Source organism: Sciurus carolinensis, chromosome 13 (genome assembly GCF_902686445.1).
Source record: "Sciurus carolinensis chromosome 13, mSciCar1.2, whole genome shotgun sequence".
NCBI lineage: Eukaryota > Metazoa > Chordata > Mammalia > Rodentia > Sciuridae > Sciurus > Sciurus carolinensis.
Window position 1 is genome coordinate 88,190,256 of NC_062225.1, and position 20,143 is coordinate 88,210,398.

At 44.5% G+C, this 20,143-nt stretch overlaps 2 protein-coding genes across 7 annotated transcripts in view; one reads left to right on the forward strand and one right to left on the reverse strand.

Moving 5' to 3' along the window:
- Positions 1–6,928, forward strand: part of Adam17 (ADAM metallopeptidase domain 17) — a 54,561-nt gene extending 47,633 nt beyond the window's left edge. For all 3 annotated transcript variants that reach the window (XM_047521890.1, XM_047521891.1, XM_047521892.1), the window contains 5 exons: positions 1,053–1,183; positions 1,978–2,056; positions 2,868–2,956; positions 4,569–4,619; positions 5,134–6,928. In XM_047521890.1, the coding sequence (XP_047377846.1) occupies positions 1,053–1,183; positions 1,978–2,056; positions 2,868–2,956; positions 4,569–4,619; positions 5,134–5,484 (701 nt within the window). In that variant the 3' untranslated portion in view covers positions 5,485–6,928. The remainder of the gene's footprint in view (positions 1–1,052; positions 1,184–1,977; positions 2,057–2,867; positions 2,957–4,568; positions 4,620–5,133) is intronic.
- An 89-nt stretch (positions 6,929–7,017) lies between these two features.
- Iah1 (isoamyl acetate hydrolyzing esterase 1 (putative)) lies at positions 7,018–19,714 on the reverse strand. 4 transcript variants are annotated; one of them, XM_047521895.1, is made up of 6 exons: positions 19,521–19,714; positions 17,270–17,362; positions 13,296–13,444; positions 10,978–11,139; positions 8,602–8,723; positions 7,018–7,387 (listed from the first exon to the last, which is right to left on the reverse strand). In XM_047521895.1, exons 4-6 carry the CDS (start codon positions 11,081–11,083, stop codon positions 7,205–7,207), a joined length of 411 nt encoding a protein of 136 aa, XP_047377851.1. In that variant the 5' UTR covers positions 11,084–11,139; positions 13,296–13,444; positions 17,270–17,362; positions 19,521–19,714; the 3' UTR covers positions 7,018–7,204. The 4 variants fall into 4 exon arrangements, with proteins under 4 accessions (XP_047377851.1, XP_047377849.1, XP_047377850.1 ...); XM_047521893.1 differs by lacking the exon at positions 19,521–19,714 and adding an exon at positions 18,675–18,785 and having other exon boundaries at positions 17,310–17,362; XM_047521894.1 differs by lacking the exon at positions 19,521–19,714 and adding an exon at positions 18,675–18,689.
- Positions 19,715–20,143: the final 429 nt, after the last annotated feature.

The window sequence follows — 20,143 nt, forward strand, 5'->3', positions numbered from 1 at the left end:
TGCCTGGCATTTTATTTCTGTGCCCAGTGCTGTTTCAGTGGCCCATGTTAACTGGCAGGTTGCTCAGCTCCCCCGCCTGCCCTGCGGGCGGACAGTTCTGCCACTCTTGCTGGAGTCAACATTGGCTCTACAGAGTGGACTTTAAACTGAGAGGCTGCTTGCGCTTGGTGGCACACACGTGTAACCCTGATGACTCAGGGAGGCTGAGGCAGGAGGTTTGCAGGTTCAAGGCCAGCCTGGGCAATTTAGTGAAACTGTCTTGAAATAAAAAGGGTGGGGATATAGCTCAGTGGTAAAGCATCCTTGGGGTTAGTCCCCATTACTGTCAAAACAAACAACTCTGAGAAGCCAAGGATTAAAATCTGCAAGGTAACAATAATGTTAGGTTTAAGGGACACATTTAAAGAGTATTTCTGAGCACAGTGGCACATGCCTGTAATCCTAGTGACTAGGAGGCTGAGGCAGGAGGATCACAGATTCATGGTCAACCTCAGCAACTTAGTGAGATCTGTCTCAAACTAAAAATAAAGAGGACTGGGGAATGTAGCTCAGTGGTGGAGTGCCCCTGTCCAAAAAAAGGCTGGGTTTTCTGAAGGGTTACAGCAGAGGAAATTCTTTATCTTTGTCTTTTAAGAGGGCTTTTAAATAGATTTCGCTCTTGTGGCTTGAGGACTCGAACTTAGAAACTGTGAGGTGATGAGTTTGGCTAGTGTTACCTTTTGTGTGTTGGGCACACTCACGCATGGTCTAGGGTGAAACCAGAACCTTGTATGTGCGAGGCAAGTGCTCTATCACTGAGTTACGTCTCCATCCCCAGGTAGTGTTAGCTTTTGAAGTAAAAAACGTGTTTGGGGACTTAGGAGATAGCTCAGTCAGTAGGGTGCTTGCCTTGTAAGCACAAGGCCCTGGGTTCGATCCACAGCACCAAAAAAACAACAACCAACCAACCAATCAAACAAAAAAAAAACGTGTTTGGGAGTAGGGTCAGGGAAGAGAAGAGGAGGGAGGAATGGGTGGGAGGACTCAGTGTCAGGGGTTGTGCTCTGTTTCAGAAACGGACAACTCATGCAAGGTGTGCTGTAGGGACCGTTCTGGCCGGTGTGCACCCTATGTCGACGCCGAACAAAAGAACCTATTTTTGAGGAAGGGGAAGCCCTGTACAGTAGGGTTTTGTGACATGAACGTGAGTATTTATGTGAAGCTTGTTTTGTAACAGACTAGAAGTTCTTACATCATATTTAATTTTCCAAATGACAGGGAATCCAAACACAAATGTTGCTACGTCTTTCTAACCCACTGCTTGCTTTCATTGGGGTTTAAAGTTTTGTATGGGGATTGCTTAAGAAGAAACAGCCAAGTGCTCTCAGTTCACTGGAGCTCAGACTCCCTGTAGACTAGTCTCTGAACTCAGGGAAGACCCTCGGTGGGGACTTTATGGTAAAACTGGTTTCAGGCCCTGGGTCCTAATCATCTGTTTTCCTAGGTTACTTACAGAATTGACTAAGATTGCAAAATTGTTCAAGGTGTGATTCTGAAGTAGGTACTGAGTGAGTAGAAAAGACCAAGGCTGCTTTACTTGCCAGTCAGAAGCTTCATTTTATTTGTGAAGAATGGCAGGCAAGAGTTCCAAGGAAGGTTTAGAGAAGCTTCTCAGGGTACCTGGTGTTTCTCTCTGACCACTGTATACGTGATCATATTATCCTTACCAGAAAATTCCTCTCTTTATCAAATTGATTTTCTTGAGTTTTCTCTTTCAGTAATTCTGGTTCACTTATAAAACTGGACTAATTGTGAGAATGTCATGACAGCAGCATCCTACCTTCTTGGGTATTCATTATACTGAAATTATTGTTTTGTGCCAAAGATAGGCCACTAAATGATTTTAATGAAGCCCTTACCATGCCCAGTATTTTTTAAAATGCCATATTGCTTCTAAATATATTGCTTTAGGAATAATGCTATGTTTTCCCTTCATAGGGCAAATGCGAGAAACGAGTACAGGATGTAATCGAGAGATTTTGGGATTTCATTGACCAGTTGAGCATCAATACTTTTGGTAGGTCATTTTCCCAGATTTCTCTTTTCCCTCCCACCCTCCCTCCCACTTGGGATTGAACCAAGGGGTGCTTTACACTGAGCTACATTCCAAGCCCTTTTCACTTTTTATTTTGAGACAGTCTAAGTTGCTAAGGCTGGCCTTGAAGTTGAGATCCTTCTTCCTCATCCTCCCAAGTTGCTGGACATAAAGGCATGTGCCACCATGCCCAGCTGAACTCAGCTGATTTCTATAACATTAGAAAAGAGTGGTTTCAAAGTTCATGCTTTCATCCTGCAGAAGATGCAGATATCACTTTTGTTATCAAATGACTTTGTTGACCAGGACAATTCACTTGTTATAGATCTGTCCTTGTGTAGCTTGGATATATGAATTTTCAAAGGAGGGACATACTTACAGTGTAAATCTGTATCCTGTTTGATACAAGATTTATTTATTTAAAAGTGGGTATCAGATTTTGCAAAGCAGTGGCATGTATTATGTTCTCAAGGGTCTCTAATTTAGAAGTCATTCTCAAAAAAAAAAAAAAAAAAAAAAATCCAGGTGACAAAAACATGGTCATCTCAAGAAAGTGCTACCAGTAGTAGCACTCTCAGTACCTAGCACCTTGTCAGTTACTCCCACTGCGGCCTCTTCCTCCACAGGTGTGCCAGGCCTGCTCCTCTAACAGTGTGGAGTGGAGACGGTTGGGTCTAGTGCAGGAGGCAGAGGTTCCTCTTAGTACTGTCGGCAGTGGGATCCAGCATAATAGTCTAAGAGCATTCCCTCGTAAAGTTCTTGGTCAAGACATTCATCTTTGGAATTTTCACAGGGAAGTTTTTAGCAGACAACATCGTAGGATCTGTCCTGGTTTTCTCCTTGATATTTTGGATTCCCTTCAGCATTCTTGTCCATTGTGTGGTAAGTCACCAATTTTTAAGTAATCAAGCATTTTATTAAAATTTTGAGCAATTCCATGTAACATGTAACTTTTGAAAAGTTCTTGGCAAAGTCAGTCCTAATGTTTCCAATGACATTTTTTGGTGTTTTCCTAGGAGAGCCTGTTGTGTAGACACCTTTGCTGGTCTTTAAGAAAAACTTATTTTGTGTGGGTGTTTTACATTCATAATTTCTTAGGAATTTTACACTTTTACATGCAGGGGCTCATTTAATTGGATTTGCCTGGGACCTTTGAGGAAAGCTTTTAAATAAGAGCATTTTTAGGTTGGCACAGTAAAAATCAAGCATCAGCATTTCAAAGATATTCCCCATATAGTGTCCATATAGATTCCTGGCAATGTACAGGGTATTCACACATCTTTCCAACTAAATTAAGAGTGAACATTTTTTTCCTCTTGGTCAAAATGAGTAGTAGTTACATGTAGATTTGGGTTTTGTTTAAGGATTTCCAGGTACTTGATGAATTTGAGCCTTTTTTCAAAATTTTCTTTACAAACCTGTTCACCTGACATCTATGGGAAAAGGGGTTTGCATGCCATAGAGATGAGGAAGTCAGACTCAGGCTTCCAGACTTGTTCTCTGACCCTCACGTGCTCCTGGGAGCTTGAACAGTTCTCACATAGCTAGCTGGCATAGCAAAGGTGCTTTTCCTACCTCTGCTTTTCACTGCGGGGCTCTCAGACCCTGACCACCGTCTCACTGAACAGCTCTCCCTCAGGGTGGAAGCACAATGGGTGGTACAGGAGAAAATCTCTGGGAGCACTTCTGCTAAAGCAGAGCTTTCTTGAGTTATGTCCTTCACAGTTGCTTTTACTCGAGTGTTGAACCTGTTTTGTTTACAGTGGAAGTTGTACTGAGGACCACACAGCTCCTCTTGATTTCAGAAGTGACATGAGGGTTGTTAGGAATGGCTCGTTTCTAGCCACAGAAAACCATCATGGCAGCAGATCTGATTTATGGTGCTGCCTTGCCTTTGCCACTTGTTATGCTTCAGCCACACACAGGAACCAGAAGAGAGCAGATGGCTTTGTGTTTACTCTTCTGCAGAAATATAAGGATTGAGGCCCAGTTCCTCCAAGTTTGGTTTCTGTGAATACAGCTGAGAAGAGTGTGAGGCTGTGGGTGGGGCAGTGTGGGGGCCAGGACTGGGGGGACCAGCATAGCCATCTTGCTCTCCTGCCAGCTGCCCTTGCAGCCAATACTGGTGCATTGGCCTTTTGACTTTGTCCTCAAAATGCCCCTGGTATTGTGCTCACAGGGTGAGAGTTCTAACCCTGCCTTTTCATGTTAATACCAATATTTGTGCCGAGTAAACATTTCCAGTCTGCTGGTAAGAAACATGTTTTCATTCAGTGCACCCTGCTACGCTTTTTTGCCAGGCTGAGGAATGGAACCCAGGGCTGCATGTGTGTTAGGCAAGTCCCCCACCTTGGTGCCATATTCCATTCCCATGCTGCCATGTTACAGTTCAGTTTCTGAGTTCTTCATTTAATCTTAGGAGGAAAGAACATGTATTCCCTGAGGGGTGTGTGTGTATAGGAATTGTTTTTTCTTACTATTCCTTTTTTTCTAGGATAAGAAACTGGATAAGCAATATGAATCCCTGTCTCTGTTTCACCCCAGTGTAAGTATACCAAATGAAAAGAAAGAATTTTCAGTTGCATTTTGAGATCCTGTTAAGCAAAGATCTTCAGTTGACATCTAGCAAGAGCCCCTGTCTTTACTTCTCAGCCCCTTTGGGCTAGGAGCAGGATCTAAGTTGCATGTGAACTCTCCTGTTAGCAGTGGCATACCCATAAGTTGGGTAGATGGAGATTTAGAGGAGAGCTCTCTGCTCCCCTTCCCCACAGCTGTGTGGAGTGCTTCAGCTGTCCAGCACTGAGTTGTTTTGAGGTCTTTTCCTGTCATAGATCTTCATAGTTGAGTTCTCTTTGGATCCCTAAGTGGCAATTGTCAGGACGTCTGAAAGGTGTTTTGAACTCCTTGGGTTGAGTGAGCCTGATCTAGCACAGTGTGTCTAGTGTGCCTGATTTACCACCAATGACCATAGTGTCCACAGTACTTGGTGGGTGAGGTTGGAGGTTGAGAACCTTTGATTCATCTTTTATTCCTGTCAATTGAAACCCGCATCTTTCTAGAATGTTGAGATGCTAAGCAGCATGGATTCAGCCTCAGTTCGAATTATCAAGCCCTTTCCTGCACCCCAGACTCCAGGCCGCCTGCAGCCCCTACAGCCTACCCCTGTGATGCCACCAGTGTCTGCTGCTCCAAAGTTGGACCACCAGAGAATGGACACCATCCAAGAAGACCCAAGCACAGACTCACACATGGATGAGGATGGCTTTGAAAAGGACCCCTTCCCTAACAGTGGCACAGCTGCCAAATCCTTTGAGGATCTCACGGACCATCCGGTCACCCGAAGTGAAAAGGCTGCTTCCTTTAAACTGCAGCGTCAGAATCGTGTGGACAGCAAAGAAACAGAGTGCTAGTGAGGCGCATGCCCTAAGTGCTTTTGACTTGTGTGTGCGAGATATTTTTATGAATTTGACCTAAAATCATGGCATATATTTTATGAAGATGGGAGGAACAAAGAAATGACTTAATGGCAGATGCTGGCCACGTGTTTGAGCTTCCTTCTCGTAAGCAATGCTGTATAGTTAGGTCCTCTTCCTTTGAAGAGGTCAGGTGAATCTGGCTTATTTTCAGGCTTCAGGTTTTAGTGTTTTTGAGTTTCAAAATAGCTTTTGACCTGTGGTGCAAAAGCAGAAAATACAGCTGGATTAGGTTATTGTACATTAACCTTTATATTGATAACAGCACTGATTAGGGAGGTGATCAGTTTTTCTTTTTTATACACTGTAATGATCCTGTGAGGCATTTAGCAGTTATTTTTGAGGACAACTGGAACAACTTTTTTTCTTTCAAGTAAAGGAAAAGGAATGAGATAAATCTAGTTATTATCACCAAAATGTGGGTATTTCTAGGCACTACCCAGAGTTTTTCACAGCAGGGAGAAATCTTTATCTAAACTTACAAATAATTTGGGTTAATAGGGCCTTTCCTAAGGCTAGTACTTCTGGAATTAAAACGATCTAGTTTACAGGGAAGTTTACAATAGTTAAATTTATAGATATCCTGTCAGTTTCTCAGGTCTCCAATTTGCTGGGTAGCTTTTCTGTGTTTTGTAAGTATCTTCATACAGCCCTCATATTATTTGCCATGCTCCCTTATCCACAGTACTACAAAATATGATCCAAAAAAACACGGTTGCCTATTTCTAAGTTAGCAGATAAGAGGGTAAATGAAATACTTTTAACCAAAGAACAGGTTTGTTTTGAGGAGGCCAAGATGTGATGAGCTGGGACAGGGAACGCTGCCTGCCTGGGGCAGAGGGCTAGCCCTATCAGAGCCGGTACTTCAGAACCCCTTTTTAATTACCCACAAGTAGACAGTCACATGATTTCTTGCCAAGTGCTTCAGGATTCTGTATGGTCTGTTGTTACCGTGTGAAGGATAAAAAAATCACAGCCTGAATTCTAGTCTCCATAAAATTATAATTAAGAGCTTATTTTCGCCAATGAATTAAAGTGTACTTACCAGCCAACACATTTTAACCAAGATGCCTTGTAAACTTTGAGGGCAGTTAACCAAACTTGTGACAAATCATGCCTCCTCCTCCTGTAAGGACACTTGTTACTCACATATTTGTTACACTAATACTTGAATTTGTACCTTATGGTATTTGCTATCTTTTAACTTGTCACAATATTCTTATATTTTAGTTCCACTTTCAGAATTTGATATAAGGTGAGTGGGTGTATGGATGAGTGAAATGGTTCTCAGCAGAATGTAAGAAACCTTTTTTATAAAATTGTGACTTTTTAAAAAAAAAAAAAAATCGCGTTTCCCTTTTTGCCATCTATAGGATTAACACCAGCTGCTCAGGATGGCACTGCACGCATGCCACCTGCACCAGTCAACAAACATTGAATATCAGAACATAATGTGCTCAACTACAGAGCTTCCCTGAAGACTCTCAGAACTTTTATTATAACATTTGTGGCAAATGTTGGGGTTCTTGATCCAGCCTAGTGAGTAAAAATTTTAAGCTTGAGAAAAAAATATTCTGCACTCAGTCACTTTGGAATCTGTGTTATTACCAACTTCAATCTATAAATTAACAACCAGACTCGCATTTCCTAGGGTTGATTAATGGTCTCCATCTCCTAGCAGACTTAGTTCAGGTTGTGCTTCTGCTACATCCTTCCAGTAAGGAAGCAGCAACGGCAGAGAAGAGACCTTCTTCTCTATCAGAGGCCAGAGGTGTGAAAACAAAAATTCATTTCCCTTTGGTGATAGATGGAGTCCATCAGATAAGTAGGATGAGAAGTCCTATAGAGAGAGAAGTCACAGTCAATTTGTGTTATTTTTCTAAGTGCCAGTGTATGCTTTCCTTCCAGTATGGCCCTGTGACAGAAAGCTCACCAAACCTTTGTGTTTCAGGCATTTGACCTGAACTGTCTCAGACCACAGCAGCAGCACAAATCTGATATATGCCCTGTGCTCTCTGCATCAGACCTGAGCTTCATAAAATCATTACTATTATGTGCCTGAGCTGGGACAGCACTATAGGCAGGCCTTTGCTCTAATGTTATCAGCTGAAAGAGGCTTAAGGACTGAATGAATCTTTAAACAAACATGAAAAATTTATCGTTTAAAGCTCTGGGTCTGGTTGGGGATGTAGTTTAGTAGCAGGTGTAGCACACCTGAGTTCAATCCCTAGTGCCAGGAAAGAACAAAATACCTTGGGGTCCTAGCAAGTCAACATCCTGTGACTCAGGCGAGGTTTTAGGGGGAATGACTCTACTATTCAGCCTTAGAATAAGAACAGGCTGCGTCCTGTCTCACTGCCACGCCCCTTAAGAGCCACCCGCAGAGCCATTTCTCCCTTGCAGAAAACTCTACCAGGTTAGGGGCTCTTGCCCAACCCACATTAGAGTGGGGCAGCAGATGAGCTCTGTGGCCTTCACAGACTAAGATCACGCCTCTGCTGCACCTGACAGCGCCTTCTACCTCTGCCTGGCTCAGTTTACCACCTCGCCCTTGGAAGGACACACAGGTGGATGTCAGCTTTGGGCCATTAAGCCTGTTGCTGCTATAAACAGCTATCTGCTAGGTTTATGGGGCGCAGTTTTCATTTCTCTGGGGTACATACAGGAAGCGATGGCTGGGTCCTCTATTAATGTATATGCAACTAAGGAACTGTCCAGCTATCCTGGACCATTCTGTGTGGGGACTAACTTTGTATCTTTTATACTTATAAATGGGGTTTCAGACTTTAAGACAAAGTGATTTAATTAGAACTACATGTCTTAGTAGTGAGTAACCTTAAGCTGTTTTACTTGTTAATGAGCTTTAACTTTCTCCCACCCACTCCGTGTAAGACCCTAATGTCCCTAAACACTAGATCCTAGCTGAGGAACCAGGCCAGACAATTCATGGAACCCCTTCATTTCTCCCAGCTGTCCCAACATTTTCGCTGAAAGGGCTGGCTAGCTTCTGTGTGATTCCTCTCATCCTGGGATAACTGAGCAAAGTCACTATACCTCATTGTCTTTCTGCATCAGGGTCCACAGGTCAAGGACATCAGTCCCACAGTCTTGGGCCACTTGTAAACACACATTGGCATATTCACCAACGACCGAGTTCAGGCGATTTAATTTGCAACCTATTGGAGAGAGGAAGTCCAAGGGGTGACTAATGAGTGCAAGTGCTGGTCCTTGTGCAAGTTGTGATGACCCAGGTAGTTCCTAAGTTCCATTAATAATAGCCCCTCTTGGGTCTGGTTACCACAGTGATCGGTCTCACATGCTACTCTCATGTACTACTCTACACAGAGGAGGACGAAGTTCAGTGGGAAAAAAGGGAGCCATTAGTGGTAACCAGAGCCTTCTGAGAAGCTCAGGAGGATGTTCTAAAGGACACTGAACAGAGGTGCAAGGAAGGAAAGGCCCAGGGAACTGGGGCTGCTGGGCTAGAGAGTAAGCCAAAGTTGAGCTGGGCTGGGGGCTAGAAAGGCCTCATGAGAAAGAATGCCAGACCATGGAAGATGCAGCAATGAGACCCATGTAATACAAAGCCACTGCAATACAGTAGAAAAAGTCATCCTCTGAGGCTGGACAGACTGCTTACAATTGTGAACTGCCCTATACAGAGCTGTGTGATTGACCAGCTTGCTCAACCATGCTGAAGTTTTCCCCCTATGATGACAATGCCTACCTGATCACAGGAACAGCAAGACTACTGGAAGACTAGACTCTTGCAAAGCATCTAATGCAGAGTATTGCTCTCCCCACCCCTTCCCCCATGCCTTTCTTGATACTGGAGATTGTCTAGCATTCACAAGGTCCTGGGTTTGATCACCAGCACCCAAAAAAGCAAAAAATAAAAAAGACTAGTGATGTAGTTCAGTGGTAGAGTACCCCTGGGCTCAAACACTACCACGGAGTTACTCCCCAGCCCCATCATGTTCCTTTTTACTTTTTTTACTTTTTTTTGAGACAGGATCTCACCAAGTTGACTAGGCTGACCTCAGCCTCCCGCATAGGCTGCACATAGCTGCCTGTGCATATTAAATAATATGGGAGTGGGTACTGGGGGATTGAACTCAGGGGCTCATGACCACTGAGTCACATCCCTGGCCCTATTTTGTATTTCATTTAGAGATGGTCGCACTGAGTTGCCTGGCGCCTCACTTTTGCTGAGGCTGGCTTTGAACTTGCAATCCTCCTGTCTCTCTCAGCCTCCTGAGCGGCTGGATTACAGGTGCGCGCCACGGCACCCAGCTCTGCCTGTGCATATGTGCATCATGCTTCTTCATCCTTTCCCAACCAGCTGATTCAGAAGAGAGTGGAGCTAGAGCTAAAGCCGAGGAGGAGCTCGGGAGGCTGCCACAGCAGAACTAGGGGGTAGGCAGGACAACCAGAGCTGGTGGAGCAAATGGGCAAATGGAGCTGGAGATAAAGGAGTCCCTGTGCTGGCCTGGGTTCCTGTCTGAGAGAAGGAAATATAAACTCTTCATCCAGGTTTTGACAAATCACCTGTGTTGCAAATCTTCTGACTTGTTCTAGGATAACCAGTTCTGAGTTTCAGGCAGCTTAGAAAAATTTCATAATGCACCTTTTCAGCCAATAAAGTATGTGTAAACATGAAACAACAGCATCTTTACATAGAACAAACAGTGAAGAGATTTTACACTATTATACTTTCTCTTTCAAGTGATGAAGAATAGGAGGAAAAAAAAAAAAAGCAAGAGTCTGCATACAGGCACTATAGAGAAAGGCCATCTCTCCTGGCCCCTAATGATGGAGAAGGCAAAGCTAGCAGCTGCAAGAACCTCTTGATGCCAAGACGTCATGAAAAACACCCCAAATATCAACTAGGTGCCCAGGATACATCCAGCTGTTGGTCTCAGCATCTCAAAGCACTGCAGCTCGCCTGCCAGTTGTATGACACGCACCCAGGCTCTCTGCACAGTTCTGGTTTTTTTTGGTACTGGGGACTGACCTCAGGCACTTGACCACTGAGCCACATCCCAGCCCTATTTTGTATTTTATTTAGAGACGGTCTCACTGAGTTACTCAGCACCTCGCTTTTGCTGAGGCTGGCTTTGAACTAGTGATCCTCCTGCCTCAGCCTCCTGAGCCATTGGGATTACAGGCATGCACCACTGCCCTGAGCTTCTGCACAGTTCTTAATGGGCTTCATGTACAATGGAGCTTGGCAACTATAAAGGCCAGGCCAGTGGTTCCCTCCTGACTTACCCAAAGCCAGAATCTCTTTTCCGTCAAAGTTCTTGGTAAGACATGCTGGAAGTTGACTGAAAACAGACTGATACAGGGCCCACAAGCAGGAAAATCTGTCCTCCCAGTTCTTCCAGTGTTCACATCCAGGTTTGATGCCACTGTGCATGGCTGGCTTACCTTGCATGATGCACTCCTTTTCCCAGGCTGTTTCACAAAGTGGGGGTGGTGTGATGAGAATGACGCGGTGTTCAGGGACATCCACCGACTTTAGGTACTGCACCATGCTTTTTAAGTTAGCAACATACTCTTCCAGGGGAATGTGCTGCTTGGGATTCTCATCTGTTCACGAAGGACAAATTCTTTGGTTCAAATGCATTTTAAATGTAAGTGGCAATGATTAAAATGAAACCACTTCCATGCATGCACACAATTCATGAAGTCACTGGGGAACTGTTAAGTTTTCTCCCTTAAAGAATTAAAATACACAGTTCTTGCTGGGCACGGTGGCGCACACCTGTAATCCCAGTGGCTCAGGAGGCTGAGGCAGGAGGATCGTGAGTTCAAAGCCAGCCTCCGTAACTTAGTGAGCCCCTCAGCAACTCAGCAAGACTCTGTCTCTAAATAAAATGGAAAAAAAAAAAGGTCTGGGGATGTGGCTCAGTGGTTGAGTATCCCCGAGTTCATTCCCCAGCAAAAAAAAAAAAACCACACACACACACACACAGAGTTCTTCATAAAACAGACATCAAAGACTCTGGCTAGTACTCAGAGTACTCGTCTCTGGTAGGTGATGGAGTGAGAAGGCCCCAGTTCTAATCCTGGCTTTGTCACTGAGTAGCCACATAACCTGGATAAATAGTTAACTTTTCTGTATCTGTCTCCTCACTGGTAAAATGAGGATAATGACAGGGTCCACCTTCAGGTGGCTGTGAAAATGAAAGTAGCTAAGCGTGTAAGGGCGCGCAGAGCCGGTGCCTTCACAAAGCAAGCACTCAGCAAACGCCAGTGACTGCCATTCCCACTACGCAGGCTTACTTTCAGGTAGGCTGTCACACAGTGTGACAAGGCGCTCTGCAGGCCCCCTGCAAACCTACCATCTAGAAACCAGCTGCTGGCATTTGGATGTTATCCTGTTCAGTCTTTTCTGTTAAGACATGTTACACTAAAAAATGAGATCACGGGCTGGGCTTGTGGCTCAGTGGCAGAGTGCTTGCCCTGCAAGTGTGAGGCCCTGGGTTCGATCCTTAGCACTACATATAAATAAATAAATAAAGGTATTGTGTCCATCTACAATTAAAAAGTACTAAAAAAAACAAGATCACACTCAAGACACATCATGACTTCTTATTCTGCCTTTTCCACATATCGAGCATTTTTGTCCATGATACTTCTCAAAAAATGTACTTAGTTGTAGACAACTATGATTGATGTTTTGATTTCCTTACTTTATGACATTTTGATTGTCTGTTACAACAATGCATAGAAATTACGACATCTCTGGCTACAACATTGTGTTTTCCCTGAGGCAGAAATTCTAGATGTGGCCAGCCCCGGTGCAGGCTAGCTTTCCAGGATTACAAGATGTCCTGCCTTAGTATTCTAAAAGTTCCCTCTTATTCCATGTTTGTCAGCTCTACACATTGCTGTTTAAAACTGCTTTCTTGAGTCTAAAAAATCAAAATTCCTTGTTTTAGTTTACATTTTTTGATAATTTGAAGTTTTCACGTATTTTCAAACATGTATGGGCTAGTAAATGTTTCTTTTGGGAATTCTCTGCTTTTGCTTTTTCCATTTTTCTATTGGAGTTAGTATATTCTTTTTGATGTCTACATTAAAGACATTACCTTTTTGTCTGCCATAATTTTCCACAATATGCCACTTTCCTCTTCTTCTTCATAGTTTCGACACCAAGCTTTCTATTTTTTGTGGCTCGGGGCTGGAACCCAGGGCCTTGTGCAAGCACTCTCTGCCAAGCTCCACCCCCAGCTGCTACATAAGCTGTGTCAAAACTTAGTAAACAGGTTTTTCCTTTGCAACTTTCTCCATTGCTTTTATGCTTAGAAAGTATTCATCCTTATTCTACATTTGATTAAAATTCACCATTAAAATTTCTTTTAAGATTTTGGTTTATTATAAAATGCAAAGGGAGTATTTATTTTCCCCAAATAGTTAGCTTACATCCTTTCTCACTCGTGAAATGCAAAGTGCAGGGTGCATCTTAAGTCCCATTGCCAACTGCATCCACTGAAGAGGAAAACACCAGAAATACAGCACACCACCAATGGATTCCAGAAAAAGTGCTGCAGTTTCAGTCCTGCCAACAACGGAGGCATGGGAATAAAACCACCCACAGCAGAGCCAGAGAAATCCTTGTAAACCAACTCAAGGTGAATGTTCTCTATCAGAACATAAGTAAACAGTTGAAGTATATAGATGCAAGTTTGCTCTAACATAAAATGACTAAAAATCAGCTAGAAGAACAAAAATGCCATTACCTTTTAGTGCACTGTCATTGGCACCAAAGAAAATTGTAACTGCTACTGGATTGTCCAAACTGTTCCCTTTCCTGATTAATCTTGGTAGAATAATTTTGGCCCATCTGGTATTGTAACCTGAAAATCCACGATTCAGAACATCACATTTTCTGAAATGAAAGATTTTTAAAAGACGTAATTGTGAGCAAAGAACTGCTTAGTCTTGGCAGCCAAACTTTAGCAAGGGTGTACTCTCTGGGCTTCTAATTCTAGCACGTGGTTTGACCCAGTCCATCTTTCACTTCAGTAAAATCGAGTACAAGACTGAAACATGCTAATCTTTCTTAAGTCAGTTCTAGGACATAGGTGCATGCACGATATTTCTCAGAGAGAGTTTATAAATTACATGCAAAAGGACTGATTTAGTCTGAAGACTTCCATGGTAGTACAGGGGACCATTTTAAAACTGTTTACAATGTATGGATACTAATGTGACCAAGTATAGTACCTTAGAAAATGACTAATAAGGTGTTTGGGGTGTTTAGAATATTTTTGAGACTTTTTGTTTTCATTAATTTCATTACTAGTTTTAAATAGTTCACTATCAGGCATCTCTTCCCCACCCCTTAAAAACAGTTTGACTCAAGCTTCATCTGAGGTAGAAGGATTGCAAGTTGAAAGCCAGCCTCAGCAACTTGGCAAGACCCTGTCTCAAAATAAAAAATAAAAAGGGTTGAAAATAATTTGGCTGAGTTCTATACGATACAATGAAGGAAAAAAAATACACAAAAATACACCCATGGCTCTTGAGCTAGGTTGCCTGGGTTTACATGCCAGATCCATCCCTGGCTAGTGTGTCCCTGAAACGAGGGTAATCCCAGTTCAGGACCATACTAGTGTAGAACTTCTTAGATGGTACAGTCATGACAGGGTCTCTATCTTAAAGTAATCTTGGTAAATAATATCAGAATAATTCATGGTGGGGGAGGATGGATGGGATTGTTATATTCTTTGCTTCCGTAGATGATTAAAAGTTGTCCACAAAAGCCGTCTTTAGGCTGGAGGTGGTGGTGCACACCAGGAATTCCAGCATGCTGGAGGCTGAGGCAGGAGAATTGTGCCCCCCTGGGTTCAATTTCCAGTGCCAAATAAATAAAATAAAATGGTATTTTAAAATAAAACAAATCTGCAGGTTCCACTTATGATTAGCAAACTGATGTTCATTTTGGTGTATGGTTTAAACGCTGACATAAAACTATAGGACCAGTAAGTGAAGGCTACAGTGCCAGGCAGCAGATTCCAAGGAAAGTGGCAGGAGGGGGCTCATTTTCATGGTCCTACTTTGAAAGCTCTCAAGTAGCATTTTCATATCTTGGGAACAACAACAAACAGCCATATTTGTAAGTGAACCTGAATGTTTTTATTTGGTAACAAGTCATTTTAGACTCCAGTCACAACACTTTAAAATGGAATTCTCTAGAATTTTGGGAAAGCGGGTCTGTCTTACCAATGACATGGTCACTGCAGCACTTCAGAAACAAAGGGTAGAGCTCAGAATGTATAGCTCAGTGGCAGCGTGTATGCTTAGCGTGTAGGGGCCTTGGGTTCAATTCCCAGCAGCCTCTCCCCAGGACACATTCTTTTTAAGGGCCAAAGTTTCCTAGGACAGGGGCATAGGAGGACAACCACAAAGTCTGGAATCTTGGCAGCTATGCCTGGATTTTCCCATCCTTGACTAACAAGGAGGCATTGGCCATGGACTTAACTGCTCTGAGTCTACCCAGACACCAGAGATAAACATGAAGTCTCATCTGCTAGGCTGAGTGAAGATAATATGTAAAGGCCATACACACATAAGGAGCTCAAAAAATGGCAACCAGTATAGACTTTTAAAAGATCATTATTATATGGTCGTCTGGGAATCAAGGACAGGACAGAAGTGCCAGAGAGGCCCAGGGTCAAAAGTGCTGAACATTCCCCTTTGAAAGAGAAGTGTATCTGAATTTCTCTGGGTTGAATAAAAACTCAGTAGTGCCTACGTTATTCAAAAGGCTAAAGAAACAAGAAAATTAAAAACTTGCTCATAAAGTCATGGATAGTAACAAACTTACATCTAGATGAAGATGAAAAAAGGGTGTGAATTAACTAGATTCCTTCTAAAACATCCAAGTCCTATAAATTGCTTTCCACACTGGGTGCACATCTGCTGAAGCAGGAGGATCACAAGTTAGAGCCAGCCTGGACAACTTCGGCAGGACCGGTTCAAAATTAAAAGGGCTCAGGGTGTCCAAATGCCCTGGGTTCAATTCCCAGTGCTATGAAAGGAAAAAAAAAAAAAAAAAAAAAAAGAAAAAAATCCTGCTTTTCAGGGGCAGGGGAAGGAAATTAGGTGCTTTATGAATGACAGTAGACAATCACACATCTTGAAAAGAATCGGCAGCTTTTAAAAAAACTTTTGGGTGAGTTTAACTCTTTCAAGTTTAGTACTTTGGGTTGCAGAAAATGGATATGGCTTAAAAAAAATCAATGAAAATCTATCAATAAATTTAAAAAGGATTTAGGTGGATTTAAAATTGGTTAAAATGCTTTTTAAAATATTTTTGTCTTAGTTGTAGATGGACACAATACCTTTATTTTTATGTGGTGCTGAGGATCAGTGCCTCACACATGCTAAGTGAGTGCGCTACCAAGCCACAACCACACAGCCCCTGTTAAAATGCTTTTTGTAATGAGTTTACAGAGTTTGTTTAATAATTTATGGATGTCACTATGGGCTGAAGACTGTACACTTAATTCTGTGTTTTAAAATTCATTAATGTCCATGGAGGCAGTATAGGTGGAAAGTTAGAATAAGGCATCTCTTAATAAAACTAGGTTAAAGCACCAGGAACAGTTCAGGGTTGTGCAGAAGGCCGAAGCAGACGCAGGAGAGCTCGTCTGGTATGAAACAGAAGCCTCTGCCACTGTAGTGTCACAGCAGACCCCAGCCACCTGCCAGTACCTCCTTTCCAGGTTCTTGTCTTATGAATTTGAAGAATGAAATTCTAACAAGAAAGAGGAAGAGTGGGATTTATTCAAGTGGGAAGAGTCAGAGCTCTGCAGGGCAAGAGGGGACCAATAGGGTTTGCCACTTAAATGTACTAGCTTAGGGGCTTATACAGTTACTGGGTGGGGACACTCTAGCTATACTCTTCAAATCTTATAAAAGTACTAACCTACTGGTCAAAACTCATGCAAATCAGGTACTAGAAAAGTACCGATGCTACTGGTCAAAATATGCTACACTCATACTGGAAAAACATCAAGGCTCTTGGTTTGGCTGGTGACTCCCTAATTGGCTGTGCCCGTTCAGCCCTTGAGTTTGAACTTTCTTGTAATCTCCATTAGAGCCCACCCTCCACTTCCATTTTCCAACTTCTTTGGGACTGGGTTTGGCCAGAATGTTTCTGATTATTTTCATGGAGTTGCCTTTACATTTGAAAAGTCTTAATTGGGGGTCCATTACCTTGCCTGACCATTTTACTATCTATTCTACCTTACTTAGGATCTGTTCTGGTGCTAAAAAAGGACAGAGGACTTGAATTTTTGCTGGTCCCATGGCAGTGAATGGAGATGACTCCCAGGCTAACACTTGCTCACCTCAGAGCTTTCTAGTTTCTGAAAACTAGGAACTAGAACATGGGTTCGGTACACCATTCCATTCAAAGTGAATCCAACTTTGAGTTTAAGAAAATAATTTTTTTTTCTATTGAACTTCACTAATTATCATACCCATCATAACTGAAAGAAATGACTGGTTTTCTTTAGATGGCAAACAGCCAAAATTTGTTTCCGTAATTTTTGTGTTTGATTTCACATGGTGCCAAATTTTTTGCTGAACCCTGGGTGCCTGCCCTTTTTTCTCTGTTCCTCTCCCTAAGTATACACTGACTAAGAAAAGGAAGTAGAGATGAACAAAGAATTCGCAGTATCACTCTTACTGAGATGACACTTACCATCAGTAAATCCGAGTATTAATCTAGAAACTATTCTCACCTGACCAGTTTGTCAGCCAATGATGCTCCCCATCCACCCTGCTGAAAAGAAAACTGAAGAAAGAAAAGCCCATTACTATAGACAGAACATTAAGCATGGGAAATTGGGTCAGCAGCTCCTCTAGTTTTCTCTGTACTCCCTAAATTCTTGCCCTTCTCACTTGGGGAGGACATCTTGGGGCTTACTGTAGCTTCACCGGGCAGTACTCCAGGAGAGTGTATTTTTCTTCATCAGTTGGATTTGAGCCAGTCATCTACATTTTACTGACCTAATATTGGAGAAATCTGTTACCTAAAAAAGGTACTTAAAGAAAAAAAATCTAGCCACGGGGTGGTGACCCATGCCTGTAATCTCAGAGACTCCGGAAGCTAAGGCAGGAAGTCGAGTTGTTCAAAGCCAGCCTCAGCAGTTTAGTGCAACCCTGTCTCAAAATAAAAAAGGCCAGGGGTGCATGGAGTGAGGGTACTAGGAGGTAAAATCAACTGTGTGTAGCTTAGAATGGGGTTCACGCTATACCATACAAAATAGGGAAAGCCACTGCTTTTTTAATGCTATAACTCAAGATGAACACTTGTATGATATACATTCATATGGTACTTGAAAAGTTCTTACTGCCCTGATGCCTAAAATTCATGTTCCCGATTACTGGTGTTTATACACAAAAAACTGATTTAGTCTGCGCGTTGGGATGGGGGGAAGCTACAGGAAAGTAGCTTTCTTTCTGAAATAACGTATCTAGAATAACTTCCCTTTGCCGGGCGCGGTGTCGCAACCGTAATCCCAGCGACTCCGGAAGCTGGCGCAGGAGGATCGAAACTTTAAAGCCAGCCTCGGGGGCTGGGGAGAGAGCTCAGTTGGTAGAGCGCTTGCCTCTTAAACACAGGCCCTGGGTTCAATCCCCAGCATCGCAAAAAAAAAAAAAAAAAATATATATATATATATATATATATATGTATATATATTTATACATATAAATAAAGCAAGCCTTGGCAACTAAGCAAGACCCTGTCTAATAATCAAACCCCAGTTATTAAAAAAAAAAAAAAAAAAAACTTCCTTGGTGGGCGTTGAAACGACATCGGATGAACACATTATCTTTTCCTGCTTTACTCTGGAGGGCGTTTTATTTTCAAGATCAACCCACCAACTACTGCGCGCCTGTTCCTCGCAGGCCCCCACAAGACGCCAAGGCCAGGGCGCCGCGCCCCGACCCAGGTCCTTCCGAGAAGCGGCGGGACGCGGCGCCGGCTTGGCCTGGACCCTCCCGCGCTGAGGCAGGGCCCCGGGACCCGCCGCTCAAGAGACCCGCGCCAGGGCGCCGCGGCCGAGCGTCCGGGGCGTGCGGGGCGTGCGGGGAGGCGGTACCTGGGTGATGGAGTCCCCGAAAAGCAACACTCGAGGCCAGAGCAGAGAGCTCCCACCAGACACACCGGCACACACCGCCATGGTACTACCGCTAGCCGCACGCCCAGTCCGGGCCGGATATCCGGAGGGACCCTTGGGGGCGGGCGCTCGGGGGCGGGCGCTAGGGGGCGTGGCACTCGGGGGCGGGCACTCGGGGGCGTGGCGCTCGGGGGCGGGCCCTCGGGGGGCGGGCGCTCGAGGGCGGGCGCTCGGGAGCGTGGCACTCGTAGGGACTGCCATTCGTGGGGCCGCGGCGCTCAGGGGTGGGGTGCTCTGTAGGCGGGCGCTCGGGGCCGGGCCGCTCCGGGGACTGGTGGTAGGGAGGCGGGCACTCGGGGGCCCGGACGCTCGTGGAGGTGTGGCGCTGGGGGCGGGCGCTCCGGGGCGGGCTGGGGCCGGGGCGCTGGGGGGCGGGCGCTCGGGTTTCCGCACAGAGCGCTGGCGGCAGCGGGCACGGGGATGTGTGGTTATGTGCTTTTTCGAAAAGTTGGGCCTCATGTATCCCGCGGGTGCCGATGGGATGGGAACAGGCCTTTCCCCGGCGCCCTTGGCAGTTCCCCCAGACAAACCCCGAAGGACAGCAGTTTGGCGCCGCCCGCAGAGCCAGCGCCGCGCTCCGACGCGAGGCAGCACAGGGCAGCAGTGCGCAATAACGAAACGGGGCCCCTCGCACGGCCACCGTTAAGGACAGCTGAGTCGCGTGTGGAGCGTTCCGCCCCGCCGAGGTGGGAACGGGGTAGGGCGTCCTGCCACCGAGCTGCAGGTGCCCAGGGCGGGGCGGAGCGCAGCAGCCGACAGTTCGCCTACCTTGTGCCCAAGCGGCCCAGGACGCTGGCGTGCTGCTTAGCGGGACAAGCCTCAGGCTTCCAGCTGGCGTCCTCTGGAGAGCTTTAAAATCAAGTGCTGAGTGCGAACCCTCATTCCAGTACGCCTAAATGCATCTTCTTGGGGCCGGACTAGGGCATCACGACGTTTGTAATGTGCGCAGGGGATTACCGCGTGCAGCCGGATGGAGAGCCCTTGCTAAGCCTGAAGGTGTTGACTTCACCCTAATCACAAGGAGCAAGTCCTGAAAGACTTTAAGCTGCAGCAGAGGGCAGATGTGCTATTTTAGGAACCAGCTCTGGGAGAGAAGTTCAGAAAGCTGAGCGCACGTGGGACAGGGCAAAGTCCCAAAGCAGTTTAAAAACCTCACTAAAATTACCTAGGCGTGTGGGACTAGGGGAAAGACACCTTCCTTCCTTGCATAGTCTGTTGTTACAGTATTACAAAAAGTTTGTGATTTTTGTAATAATGTCTGCAAGTTTATCATAATATCTTAATCATTTTGTATCAGGGATTGGACCCAGAGATTCTCTACCACTGAGTCCTTTTCATTTTTGAGACAGCGTCTCACTAAGTTGCTTAGGGCCTCTAAATTGCTGAGGCTG

Excerpts from the sequence above, each read along its gene's own strand:
- Iah1 (XM_047521893.1), bottom strand. The coding sequence starts at position 18,755 with ATGGCGGTGTGTGCCGGTGTGTCTGGTGGGAGCTCTCTGCTCTGGCCT. Across the intron at positions 11,140-13,295 it reads CAATGACAGTGCACTAAAAG|ATGAGAATCCCAAGCAGCAC; the intron begins GTAATGGCATTT and ends CTTCGTGAACAG. Across the intron at positions 7,388-8,601 it reads TGATGCAGAAAGACAATGAG|GACTTCTCATCCTACTTATC; the intron begins GTATAGTGACTT and ends CTCTCTCTATAG.